Below are 14,178 nucleotides of genomic sequence, written 5' to 3'. Positions count from 1 at the left end.
CAATGATTCAGCAGTATTCCTTTAAACTTACTGCTGCTAGTTGTATTCCAAAATAGCTGAAACGATGTGTAAGACAAGTAAAAATATACTTCTCTTCTGAAACGAGGACCTACATATTGTGCTTTGCAGATTAGTGGGGGAGGGTTTGAAAAAAGACTGAGAGGATCCCTAGACACTCCTTGTCAATCCTTCATGTAAAAGTCCTTGACAGTAAAAGTCCTTTACAGCGTCTCAAACACTCTAAATGTCATTAACCAAACATTCTGAAACATGTATATCATTAGCATTATTATTATCATTAAACATGTGTATATGTACACATATAATCATACAATATGTAAGTGATGCATAAGTTATTGCAATTTAGTGTATATTTAAGAGGCACATATGATAAAATGGTAAAATATTTATTTGTTCTATTTGAACATACTTTTACGTGATTTAAGAAAGACTTACACGTCACACATTTTAGAGATTTTTTCTTAATCTTTTATGTAGCTTCTATCAAAAAATGCTCTGTGGTATCTCACTTTTAAAGATTAAAAAATGCATTTACCCTATCAGCAAGTTTCTGAATACCATTCATGTCTGCTATTATGTGCCACAGCTTTTTGTGCAATTACTGCATTATATCTACCATGTATTCACTGAATATGCCCAGTGAAGATAGTCCGGGTTGACTGTCAACAATATATTTCTTATAATTATAATAGTAATAATAATAATAATAATACATTTTTGGCTTTCACTAAGAATAAGGCAGCCTCAATGAGGACAATGTGTATGAATAACTTCAAGCCCTAGATTTTGTGCATACCAGTTGTGCTACCACTGAGTTTTAGAAGCAAGGATAATAATGTAACTATGAAGAGGTAGAGTCATTGTAAAATAAAAAGACAAAGCATGCTAAAGAAATTACATGACAAACATGGATAGAACTGATTAGTGACATACATAAACTCAGGCCAAGAGTATTATGTGTCGGTGAGTAAGATATTAAAAAGAAAGGAAACAGCAGGCAAACATCGAATGGGACATTTACCGTGAGAGAGGGAAATATAGTAATGAACAACCAACAACAACTATCTGGAGCACTGATGATTAAGAAAGAACCAGTTAATGCAGAAACTTAGTAAGACCACTCAGCATTTGCATGCATGACAAGCATGTCCACACAGTCGTGTTGCTGCAACATTATCAGGCTCCATTTACCTTCGCTGTCAGACATGGCACCTTGCAAGTCATCCATGATGAATGCGATGTCTCGATCATAGCCTCGTGTCCGAGATTCCTCCCTCATATGTTGCTGTACCTCTGGCAGGGAATGGCTGGACCCAAATTGATCCCTGGAATCAGCAGAGATGGGAGGAAGAGGTCCAGCTGAGGCTCGAGCCATACCCATAGGCTGCCCCACCGGGCTCAGAGGGCTCTCCTCCTCAGAATTCTGAGACACAAAAGGGATGCGTCCCCTACTTTGGCTAATAGGGAGACTGGTGGGCTTTGCTCTGGCCACCCCAGGAGCAAATGCTGCATCTAGGACCTCTCCTTCCGTTTTTAGTCGAAGTGAGGAGCTGGATAGGTCCCGTTTGATAGATAGATCCAAACCATAAACAGAAGAGGGGCGAGAGGAAGGGCGTGATGAGGGTCGGGAACAGCTGCCACTTGGGTAGGTACCATCATCCTGGGCAGGGGCCCTGATAGCGGATCCAACTCCGAGGGGCTGCCCAAAATTAAGAGAACCAGCTAAATTGGCCCCTAGGGAGGAGCCTAAATATTTTTGCTGCTCAGACAAGTTTTTTCTTAGCCCAAATGTAATCTCATCCTGAAGCAACCTAGCTGTAGCAGCCAGATTGGTCACAGAGGAGGCCCCAGATCCCATGTAGCTACCAAAGTCAGGCTCCAGGTCCCTACTCTCTTGAATTGGGGAACATTTTATGATAGCCTTAGGATCTATTACGGCCTTTTTGTTCTTCATCTGTTTCTGGTAAAGCACAGCTGCTGGGAGTTGCTTTGCAGCCTGTTTTTCAAGGGTGAGCCTGCCAATGCTGTACTTCTCTCCTTTAGGGAAGTGACGAAAACTGCCATCACTGGGGAGATAATGAGGAGGGCCAAGCACTGTTAAGTGTTCTAGTCCCTCAGTTCCTCGTCTGAACTCCTGTTTGATCTGCTGTTTCAGTAGCTTTAGCTCATAAGGCTCCTCCATTGTCTCATCTTCTCCTTTGCCATAACCCTGAAGTCGAGATGAGCCTAAAAAATCTGCCACCTAAAAGGGAAAAATAATATGTCACACATTGAATGTTTTCTGAAAAGTAATTTGACTTTACTAAGAATTAAACTCACACAACAAATACATTTTTCTGTTACCTACACGTCAAAAATGCATGATCAGTGACATATATACAGATGTGGCCAGACTGAACCAATGTGTCTTCATTTGTTTATGCAAGGGCTGAACGTTTAGGAACATAACCTTTCATACACCTCCACATCTGTTTGGCCAAAACCCTGTAGAATTGCGGCAGTGTATGGTTGATTGAGTACAGCGTAATGTAAATCTCCTTTACTTTTGCCTTTATGTTTTTAATGGTTTCATGTGAAGCACTTTGAATTACCTTGTTGTTGAAATGTGCTATACAAATAAACTTGCCTTGCCTTGCCTTGTAGTATCAACCCAACAGCTAAAGCTTTGTTTTGCTGCCATCCGTTTTGCATGCATTCATCATTGGAATAAAAACAGCAGTATAGCAATGCTCTCAAATTTCAAAATTGTGTATGTTCAGTGGCTGTACCCTTAAAAGCAAAATAGAAATATAGCACGAGGAGATAAGAAAGATAAAAATGCGTATGATGTAACAATACAGTATTTACCTCTGCTGTGCGCCTGACTTCTGCTGCCCTGAGTAGTCTGTCTGCCTTGGACAACTCCTTATCAGCAATGTTGAATCCAGAACCCAAGCCGGTGTTGCTCAGCCCCGTTGAGGCCTTGGTGAGCTCCCCTATGTCCTCTATCAGCACGTAGTTCCTGGAGTTGTGGTGGTCAATATCAGCATAGAAGGAATCAGCAGAAATGCTAGACATGGGGCGAGAGCCCATGCTCCTTTGGCCTAGCCCCAGCCTCAAGTCCAAGCTGCCATACTTGCCCCCCAGGTGAGCAACACTATAACCACTTTCTGTGGAGGTTGGCACAATGAGCAGAGGCTGGTTGTGTATCACTTCATAGTTGGTGGTGAGCTTAGGCTCTAAATCAGACAGGGTAGTTTGTCGCTGCTTTCCCTGCTGCAAGAGCAGCGCATGTTGGTAGTTGCTAGACTGACCCTGGGCATGGGGGAGGGATAGGGTTGAGTAAGGAGACACCTGTTGGTGGTAAAGGGACTGCTGCTGATATAGGTTCTGTTGGGTGTAGTGGCTGGTGGTTAGGGTCTGGGGAAGATACTGAGCATAGTGAGAGTAGGGACTAGTTAGTGTGTTGTACTGGGAATCAGCTTCAGTCTGGGGGGGGATGAACTGATCCAACTCAGACTGGGGAGCTGTCCGTGGTCTCTCCTGGCCATCACCCCTGGCCTCTCTGATGTTGCTAACCTCACTGTCTGACATGTAGTCTCTTTCCTCTGCCACCCCCTGGAGATAGGCCCTCTCTCTCTTCTCTCTCTCCTTCAGCAAGGCCTCCTTACGCCGGTTGATACCCATCTCAAGGTACCTACAGTAATAATGAAAAAGGATACATAGTTTTACAATTTAAGCATTATCAACTCTATCAACATTACAACCAAAGAGGAAAAAAAAAATTCCAGGTTCTCACACAATAGTACCTTTTGTATGAGTGTGACATGTGTGAGTGTTGAGAGGTCTCACTGAGTGATGTCAAGGCAGCCTTTTAGCCCATAAGCTATCAAGGTAAGAGGGGAATCATGTAGATTAATTAGGAATAATTATTGCATGAGAGGGACAAATGCAATGATATTAGTTGTAATTGATTCATGACATATTATTAGTTATTAAATTAGTTGTCAATGACATAATGTCACAGGGTCTGAAAAAAGGTGCAAGCCTAAATCCTGAATATTGTTGATGTCAAATCCGCAGCATCTTACCGTAGCTTTGCGTCAATCTCTTTCTCTTCTTCATCTAGCTCAGCTTGTTTCTTGCGAAGTTTAGAAGATTCTCTTTCCACCAGATCAAGCTCCTTGTCAATGTCCTGCAGGATCTTTGCCCGGGCCATTGTTGTACTGCGGGCAAGACGACGACGTGCAGAGTTGGTGCTGTAGCCTGAACGTCCTGCCAAAGAGTCATCCTCAGGAGGGGGATCTGGTAGTGTCCGTTTTACCTTCTTACCTGTACCAGAGGGAGAGCCTCGACTCTAGAACATAAAACAAATTATAAATCTGTCAATCATTGAATAATGATTAAAAACACAATTATATTACAATGCACTGTATTGTTCTCTATCATTTTTGAATTTAAAGCATTTTCATCATTCTGAAACTATCATAAGCAAAGTAATTATTGTTATCAATAATAATGAGACAGTTTTTTCCATTTACATTCTGCTACGACTTACAGAATAGCTGTCTGCGTAGTATCCACCCATCCTGTCATCTGTGGTAGGACTAATGGATTTAGGATCAGAGTGAGACTTCTGACCAGCCTTTAATATATGAGGGCCAGAGGAAAATCTGGTTGGGTCAGCAGTCAACATTCTTTGCCCTCCAAGGGACTTTTCCGGGGACATGGGGGAGACTGAGGTGTAGAAGACTTTTGACTTGAATGGGACATCTGCTGTTAGGTGTGTGCTGTACCCCACCTCAATTGGTGTGAGCCTTCTATCTGAGTCTGTCTGACAGCTCAGACTGCCACCTCTCTGAGAGTTCTCTGGAGCTGAAATATGCTTGATAATTTCCACCTTAGTGTCCATCTGGACTCTGGGTCGTTTGATTGTTCCAGAGTGGTCAGTCTGCACAGATATTTCGGCCACTGTTTGGATAGCAATGCTAGAGACTTTGGAGCCATGTTTCCCATCGCTGCTGTGTTTTCGAGAGCGTCGTCGAGCTTTTGTGGGAGCATCCCATTCATCTTGGTCCTCATCATCAGTCTGAGCTGAGCTATCAACATTTCTCTTATTCTTCTTTCTCCTTCCTACATGTTGCTTCTCTGCTGAGTCTTCATCATCTGTCTGCACTCCACTATCAATTATTCTTTTCCCTGTGTCCTGATCAGCCTTAAGGCTCTTTCCCAGATTAAACTGGTCCTGACTTTCCTCTAACTGTGTCCCAATTGATGGAGTTGTAGACTCATCTTTGACAGGCCAGTACTGGCCACTGTCCCCTACCCCTGCATATTTTGCATCTAGGAGGTTTCCTGTGGTACCAGTGCTACCATAGTGCTCATCAAGCTGGCGTTGGAGTTGCAGTTGGAGTTGTTGGATTTGCTGCAACTGCTCTTTCTGCTGGGTATAGGTCTCCTGCTGGGCCACCATGTGGGCATGGTGCTCTTCTTCTTGCTGCATGAGAAGCTGCTGTTTTAGAGCTTGAAGCTCCTCAAGCTCCCTTTGGACCATAAGCTGCTCCTGTTCACGGTAACGCTGGATCTCTTGCCTCTCCCACTCCAGCTCCTCAGCGAGACAAAGCTGCTTAAGCTTCTCTAGCTCTAGAAACTCTCTCTCCATCTGATACTGGGCCATCTTTGTGTTGTCTAAGCCAGGGAATATTGGGGAAGAGGCTAGGGCATCCAGAGAGGCAGCAATTGCTTCCAGGGTGGTGTCTGAGTACATGTCAGGATATCCTGTAATGATGTCAGCCAAAGCTGTGGGTAGAAGCTCCTTAGGTAGCCCTGTGTCAAAAGTAATTATCTGTCCAGGGTCTGTACTGGGAATGAAGCCATACGGATGAGGCAATGACTGGTTCTGGACTGTTGATGTAGGTGTTAAGGTATTGCGAAAGATGGAGCCCGGTTGAGTTATAATTGCATACATGGATGGAACTGGGGCAGCAATAGAGGAGTACACTATTCCATCTGAGGTTCTTAGAACACCATTCACACCAAACTCAGCTGCAGGGACCTGGGAGTATGGAGCAGCAATCGTCCCAGAGTAGATTCCAGTAGCTCTGCTAGTGTAGTCTAGAGCTTTACCTGCCATAATAAGTCCAAAGATATAGATTTTACTTTATCAAATACATTATTATTTCATAAACAAACATACTGAACTGTATGAGTTGAAGGTCATGCAATTTTGATTTAAAAAGACTCTCATTTCACATGCATATCTGTAGTCATTTTGGCTAGCAAGATGCAAAACCAAAATATTGAGGGAGCACACGGAGGCACACACATGCATCTGTATGAAGACAAAAGAAATAAAAGCAGGTTTTAATATTGATTGAAAACATGCATATACCAAAAAATCGAATTAAACAGTAATGGAAAGCACGACTTTATAAACTTAAAGGGAACAACACCACATATGCCTTAAGTAAGCAGAGAAATTAACTGTAATGATGTATGAGTTAAAGAGTAAGCACACTTGGTAAATAAAAGTTTCAAATCTATTAAAACATTAAATGCAAGCCCATAAAGCAAGCACAGAGCATGGTCATACAAATACTGCAAATATACAGAAAAAGCTCCATACTCACCAGAAGAAAGTTTGGCAGCAGTGAGGTCTATAGCGCCATCTGAAGATCCACTGAGATAGTCATAGTCATTCTTGGGATCATAGGAAAACAGTCCTGCCTCTGTCAGGTTGGTCTCAGACATTGAGGCTTTTATACCATCCATGCCTTTGATGCCATACAGTCCAGCATTATCATATTGGTAGTGGTCATCTCTATAGCCAAAACGGTTGTCAGGTTGGGTTGTAACAGGGGGCTGTGTTCTGCAGCTTCCTGTAAATGGTAGCTTGTAAATGACATCACAGCACACAATCCTCCTACCAGCTGTAAGGTCGACTGGAGTCCCATCATCCTCGACAACAGTGGTCACCACTCCTGGGCTTGTGTCAGACAAAGCGACCATCGCTCTCACTGGTCTGTAGTTTGACAGATCCATAGCCCCTGTGGCCTCTAGAGAAAGGACAGCACCTTCATTGCTGATAGCTGCTGAGGAAGTCATTGGCTGTTTGCCACCCGAGGAGACCAGAGCTCCAAAGGAAAGATTAATGGGTATGTCTTGAGCAGTGGATGCTACAGCACTGACTACAGGATGGGAATTCACAGGTCTGTATACAATCTGAGCTAGCGGTTCGAATGGTTTGTATGTAGTGAGAGGCAGCGGCAATGAAGAAACAGGGCCTTGCAAATCGAGGGGTTTCTCAGCTGGAGTAGTGTTGTATGAGGCAATGGTGGCTGTGCATGTGACTATTGTGATGATGTCTGTGACCACAGACAGCGTGGTTGCAGTGGTGATCTCTGCACTAAGATTTACTATCTCAGGCTGCACTGCTGTGATTTGGCGGCCACTAGAGTCACTTGAAAAAGACTGTCGACATGACTCTGGTGGTGTTAGGTCCATGCCTTGCTCAGTCATCTTTATTTCAATCTTCATGGTTTGTAAATCGATGACATCACCAGGGTAGATTATCTTTCCATTGTGTTTTGGCAGAGGTTGGACTTTAGCTACGTCTGGTTGTATGGTGATTGCTACACTGTGTCGAGGTACTTGTGGAAGTCTTTCATGAACAACAGATACAGTGGTCCTCTGGACCTCAGTGGTAACCACCTGAGTGACAAGGCTTGGCAGGCTTTCAGGAGGCTGGCCTGAGGTGGATATTGAGGAAGAATACATGTGACTCATACTGGAGACCACCTTTTCTTGTCGTCGAATCTCTTGGCTCTCAATAGACTCCTGCTGAATTTTAGTGATAGTGACTGGAGCCACAGATACACCCTGTGGAATGGCCTGTGCAGTGGGCATTGATGTTCTTCTAGTATATGCCTCAGTGGTTATTATCTCCAGAGGATGATCATATTCCGATGAATAAGTTGATACCTGTGGTATTTGTTCCGTTGAATAAATGGATCCTCTCCTGTAGGGGCTCTGAACAGCATAACCATCAATCGGAATATCTTTTTCAGCTGGCATGTTTACTACATGTGCCAATGGCAATGATTGCTGCATGGTTATGGATTCTCTCCTGGTGGCAGCAAAGGCCTCAGTTGCAATCACCTGGGTGGGTATTTCATACTCTGCAGGATAGGTATACATATCACTTGTGCTGTATGTTGGCTGCACTATGGACGATATAGATGACCTCCTCCTACTGGTAGTTTCCCCAGTTGAAATAAATCCAACTGGCATCCCAGCAGCTGCCAGGGACTGCAACACTGATGGTGACATTGAAGCTCTTACATCAACATCCTTTGGTATAATCTCTGTGGTTGTCTCACGTTCAGGCTCCAATGCTATGACCTCCAGTGGTGGCGTTGAAGGTGACATGACTGAGGATGTAATCGCTCCATAGACCTGTGGAATAGGTACTACTGGCTGTACTGCCATTGGTTGGACTTGCATCACGAGAGGTGATGGTGTCACATTTCCAATTGTAGGAGTTATCGTCTTTGTAACTGTAGTTAGTGGCATTAACTTAGCTACTTCTGGTGTTGGGGTAATTTCAACAATCACAGATAGAGGATAAGGAACTGGACATACTGTTGCTAATCCTGGTATTCTAGGAGCAGTCTCAATTGTAATAATCTCTTTAGGTAATTCAATTGCAGGGAGGGGCAACACTTCAGCAACAAGAAGTGGGTAGTGTGAGGATAGCTGCCGTGTCACTAAATGCAAAATTTCAGTTTGTGGTGCTAATGGGAGTTCAGCAATGGTGGGAATCTTGTTAAAAATGGTAGACAAGTCTTGCTCTGTAGAGTGAGTCACTACTTCAACTAATGTAAGTGGCTGTTGAGGAGGAATTTGCTCACTCACTCCTGGTATTGGTGATTTAACCATTACGGCCTCGGTGACTATGACATGAGTAGGCATATCTTGTTCTTGGTGTAGCATTCCTATTTGAGCTGCAACTTGTGGATAAGGAACAGTAGTGGGAACTGCAGCTGGTCTTTCTTGGGGAACTAGTGCAACTAAAGGTACCTCTGTTGTCAGTGGTACAGTAACAACTTCTGTCAAAGGCTGTGGCTGCACAGGTACAGTTGGTATTGGGGCCTGAGGAACTAATGCTTCAGTTGGAGGAACTGTTACAACTTCCGTGAATATGTTTGGATGTTGAGCAACAAGTGGTATAGACTGGGATCTTGCTGTGGCTTGAACTGTTAGTGGTTGAATAAGAACCTTTGGCTGTGGGGGCATTGTGATTACCTCATACATTATTTGAGGTGGTGGCAGTGGCTGAGTAATGAATTGCTGCTGTTGCACATAATATGGTTTCTTAATTGGAAGAGGTGCACTATGTGCCTGAATAGATGTGACCTGACCTGATGACACTACAATGACATCAGCAATAGATGGTGGTGGTAATACTGCAGAAGCCACGTAGTCTCTGCTGGCTGGCACTTTATTAGCCCCAACTTCATAGCATATTACCTGCTCTACTGCCACAGTTGGATCTATGGATATTGGAGGTGGGTGCCTTACATTGGGGACAGAGGCTCTCCTAACTGTAGCCTGTTCTGAGAATGCCTCAGTGGATGTTTTTTGCTCTGAAGGTGTGGTCCGTACCCCTGATACTTTTGTAGATGGGATGGAGCCTCGTCTTACAGGTGCCTGGACTGTTATAACTTCTGTTGGTGAGCCAGGCTCAGATGGAAGGGTTATCACCACATAGGTTTGCAAACATTTGGAGTGTCTAGGAGACAAAGGTGACTTAGGAGATGTTGCACTCAACTTAGATTCCACTGGCCGTGTCAGGCTAAGTGACAGAGCATTTGGAGGTTGTTTGATCCTAGGTAGTGTTGCAGCTTTGGGGGCCACAGGAGGAGGAGGTGGCTTGACACTCTCTCCTGGCTTATGGCTGAAAACCAGTCCAGCTGGAATTGATATAGGCTTAGGTGGTATGGGTGGAGGAGGCTTTGCGGTTTGACAAGAGCCAGCTGTTGTATCAGAAGCTTGTGCTACTGTTGCTGTGGCAATCATCACTGTAGTGGGAACCATCGGCTTTGGATACACAGTTGGCGTGGGTAAAGTGGTAGGAGGTGGTGGAGATGTATCTGCTACAGGTATTTCGACTGTGTCTACAACTTTTGTACCTGTCATAGGTTTCGGCGGAAGGGGTGGAGCTGAAGCTACTGGCACTGCTGACACCTTAGTGGATAGTGAATCTGTGTCTGTCCTGGGTATATCTGAAGCTATTTGACTACTTTGTTGCAGAGAAGTAGTGGCAGTTACTGACCCTGTGCTAGCTATATCTTGTGGGGTTTGTCTAAGCAGAGACATGTCTTCCCCACTTGGCACTATGATGACTACATGCCCTTGTCTGGTTGGGGTCACTACCTGAGGTACAGCCACACTATCTGGTGGCATGTCTTCCATTGCTGGCTGTATATCCACAAATACAGACTGCATTTGCTGGCCGGCCACTGTGGTTCCCCTAGCTATGGTGGTGGTCATAGTTGGGGTGACATGCTGAACAGTCCTTACCAGTGGAAGCTCTGTGCTAGTCTCAGGTAATGACACTGAAGTAGATCGAGGGGGAGGAGGGGGTGGGATCTTCCTTTTGGTTATAATAGTTGATGCTGGAGCTGGTGCAGGCACCTGGGCTGTTTGAACTGGAGCTGGGATTGCAACAGGGCTCATTGAAGAGACGGCTGCTCGGAAAGGGACTGAGTGTACCACTTTGGCTTGGACTTGAGCTGGGGTAGTTACGAGTTGTGAGACCGGTAGTGGGGTTTGTGCAGAGATTGGAGATGTAGTTGAAACAAGGTTGGGCATCTTCTGGTCTATGACTGGCCAAGGGTATGAGGCCAGAGTGACAGAATCAAAAACAACATGGGTTGAAGCTTGAGTGGGGACTGTAACAGGTGCAGCTGTAAATACAATTGTGGGTTGAGCTGAGACAACAACAGGTGCTGGACTTTGTGGTGAGACCTGTACAACAGCTGGTGCCACGATAGGCACCTGAGATGGAGATGAAACCAGGTCTGGCATCTGAACCACAACAGGCACAGAAGTATACATCCCCACTAGGGTTGGAGTTGGAGCTTCAGCTGAAGAAGCCTTACCTTGAACTACTGCAGTTGTTTGAGCTGTGGATGGATCAGACACCACATCTGGTATTGTAACAGTAACTGTGGTAAGGGTGGGATGAGAAACTGAGCCCCCACGAGACGGTACTGCTGCAATTGTGGCAGGAGATAGTGGTGAGATCTCTTGAGGTGATTGGGTTACGAATACAGTTGGAGGTGTTGGTGTAGACAGTGGAGTTGAATCTGATGAAAGAGGTGTTTGAGCCTGGAATGAGGATGAGGATGTAGCATTAGAAGCCAAACTGGAATCTGGAGTGGCTGGTGAAGTTGGAGGAGACATTGGTGATACAGGGGAGGGTGTAGTGTTTAGTTCTGGTGCTGAAATAGGAGTTGGAATAGGTTTTGGCTCTGGAATTTCACAGACTACACAGAAAGGCTCCATCTCAATGGTTTCAGACAAAGGTGGGCTTATGGATGGATCCTCTTTCGTCTCAGAGTCATCACTGGGGGTAATATCAGAGGAAATACCAACACCATACTCATCTGCAAGACTGTCATCATCTTCCTCCCCAGATGAACAGCGGGTAATTTTGAGGTCTGGTATTGGAAACAATGCCTTTCTGAGTGCAGGATCTTGAGGAACCATAGGCCTAACAAAACCAATAGATCCACTAGGAGTACTTGGAACAACATTCACTTCAGAAAGCTTAGGGGGTTCAGTGGGGCGTGGTGGGGCTGGCCTTTTCTTTTTCTTCACTGGCACTGCTTCAGAAGTTGCAGTGCCTGTAAGAAGCATGTCAAGTTGTTCAGTTAGGGATATCTCTTCTGTGGATATGATAACCACACAGGTCTCAGCAATCGAAGGAGGACCAGGGACAGAAGCCCATGATATGGATGAATCCATGGCAGTCTGGGCCTGTTGAAACTCTTGCTCTATCATCATCAGTTCTCTTTTTTTCTGCATCATCTCCTCATAAACCTCCTCTGGAGACCTAAGTTTTTTGAGACACTCAGAGCTTGTATCTTGTTTAACTTCCTCCTCTTGAGATTCATCCATCTTGATTTCAGGCTCCTCAACTAAGGATTCATAAAGATAGTCCTCTATTGCCATTCCTCCATAGAGTGGCTCAATATCAGGAGGACTCTCCCCAGGAATAGCTTTTGTCTTCTGAATAATTTCCACATATGCTTCTTCAGCACTCTTCAATGATTTTGTCACAGTATCCTCTTCGTTAAAGGGATCAGTAGGATTGTATGGTATCCCCGTTGGTGAAGGCTTACCCCCTCTCTGTACAGCTCGGCAAGCCTCTGGTTCTGATTCTATACTGGCAGAGTACTCCGAGCCAGATGTTCTACTGGTTTCATCCATTACGGTGACCTGCTTCAGATTCTCTGTGGAGGAAGTAGTTTCAGTTTGAGACAGTGGTGCACCATGGGTTCTAAGTTCCTCTTTGTCTTTTCTAGACTTCTCCCCCCCTCTCATTTCCTCTTCCTCAGATGAGTCTTCAATGGTTGATAGAGGCTGGGTTGGCTGCCTGTGTCTTCCTTTGCGATGCTGCTTGTCCCCACTGACTTTCCTGTGTCTGGGGCTGCTGTCACTGTCCTCCTCCAGAGATGAGGCTGACGTGGGTGAAGATCCTGGGGTAAAACTAGATACCTGAACACTGGACGATCCCTTTGACAGGGATTCTGTGATGCTCTCTACTTCTTCATCAGTGCTTTGTCTGTGTCTCATGACTGGAGTAGCTTTCTTGAATGTAGTGCAGGGCATTGTTTCAGGAACATCTTGAGTAGTTTCAGCATCCATTTTTGGGAGGGCTTTTTTCCTGGTTGGACTTTCTTCATTCTCTGTATTATCTTTTATAGACAGTGATTTGGCTGTCACTAAAGCATTATCAAGCTCAACCTTTTTGATAGCTTCCTCATCTACTAAATCCTTTTGTCTCTCATCATCTGAAAGATTAATTTCTTCTTCATCACCCATACCCATTATCTGCTTGCGGATGAATTCTTCATCTTCCATAGAGGAATCAGCGCTTTCAGTTTTAATGTCCTCACTGCTGGATGAAACATTGCTGACCTTCAGTCTTCTCCTCTGGACTTTAGGAGATGGTGTGAGTTCACTTTCACTGCTCTCAACCGTTGCTTGGAAACTTAGGCGCCTTCTCTCAGCTCTGAATTCCTCCTTTATTAGAATTGATGGGTCTGTATATTCCGGTAAATCATTTTTACTTGCATCACTAACCACCTGCCCATCTTTCAATTCTTCTGATATGGGTAAAATATGGGGTTGATCTTCATCATGGTCCCCTGTTTCGGATTCAGGCTTTGTAGGTGTTGCAGGTACAACTTTATTTTCAAATATACCCTGCGAAGTAGGTAGGGTGACCATTATTTCTTTCACTGGTTCTTTATTTCTTTCTTCTTGCTCCTAAAAATGTAAAAAAAACAACAAGATAACAGTAAATAAATTCCCTCTTTGAAAGAACACCTTGAGATACACACTACCAAATATTTCAACTTGCTTTTACTTGAAATTGAGCCTGAACATGATTAGACCCGACCCCCCAGGTTTGGGCCTGGCTGGGCTGTCATTTTTTCCCCCGGGCTCGAATCACGTCAGGTTCACGCCAATTTCCAGGAATGTCATACCATCTTTATTTATATGGCTGTACCGAATAGTTTGCTGCTTCATTCATTATGTTGACATTCAAATCTATCTACATCATTGGTATTTAAAGTACATTTTAACTAATAATGAAAATGGATAGCCAGAATGGCAGTACCTCTCCATCGTATCACATTGTTTTCATCTATAAAATATTTATTTTATCGATTTGGCAATACAAAAAAATATAGTTTTAACAAAGAGGATGCATACTTACTTTTATTATGATGTTATTTGTAGATACTTGTGTCTCTGGAGTTGAGGTGATGTCAATCATCTTTTCAATAAATTTATCATCCATTTCCTTGCTGTCCGCTTTCATGACTGGTTCTACTTCCAATACCAGCTGTGGTTCTTGCAACTTTGGTTGCACCTCAGATTGTG

General features: G+C 44.2%; 1 protein-coding gene across 1 annotated transcript in view; it reads right to left on the bottom strand.

Moving 5' to 3' along the window:
* pclob (piccolo presynaptic cytomatrix protein b) overlaps nt 1-14,178 on the bottom strand; it is a gene marked incomplete at its 5' end in the record, with an annotated part of 54,858 nt that overhangs the window by 15,549 nt on the left and 25,131 nt on the right. The window contains 6 exons of the mRNA XM_079277904.1: nt 1,213-2,263; nt 2,869-3,697; nt 4,092-4,357; nt 4,559-6,126; nt 6,630-8,307; nt 9,529-13,311. Coding sequence (XP_079134030.1) covers nt 1,213-2,263; nt 2,869-3,697; nt 4,092-4,357; nt 4,559-6,126; nt 6,630-8,307; nt 9,529-13,311 — 9,175 coding nt within the window. The remainder of the gene's footprint in view (nt 1-1,212; nt 2,264-2,868; nt 3,698-4,091; nt 4,358-4,558; nt 6,127-6,629; nt 8,308-9,528; nt 13,312-14,178) is intronic.

The sequence above is a fragment of the Melanostigma gelatinosum genome (genome assembly GCF_949748355.1).
Source record: "Melanostigma gelatinosum genome assembly, chromosome: 1".
Classification (NCBI taxonomy): Eukaryota; Metazoa; Chordata; class Actinopteri; order Perciformes; family Zoarcidae; genus Melanostigma; species Melanostigma gelatinosum.
The sequence above is the reverse complement of the archived record's forward strand: the minus strand, read 5'-3'. Positions and strand labels throughout refer to the sequence as shown.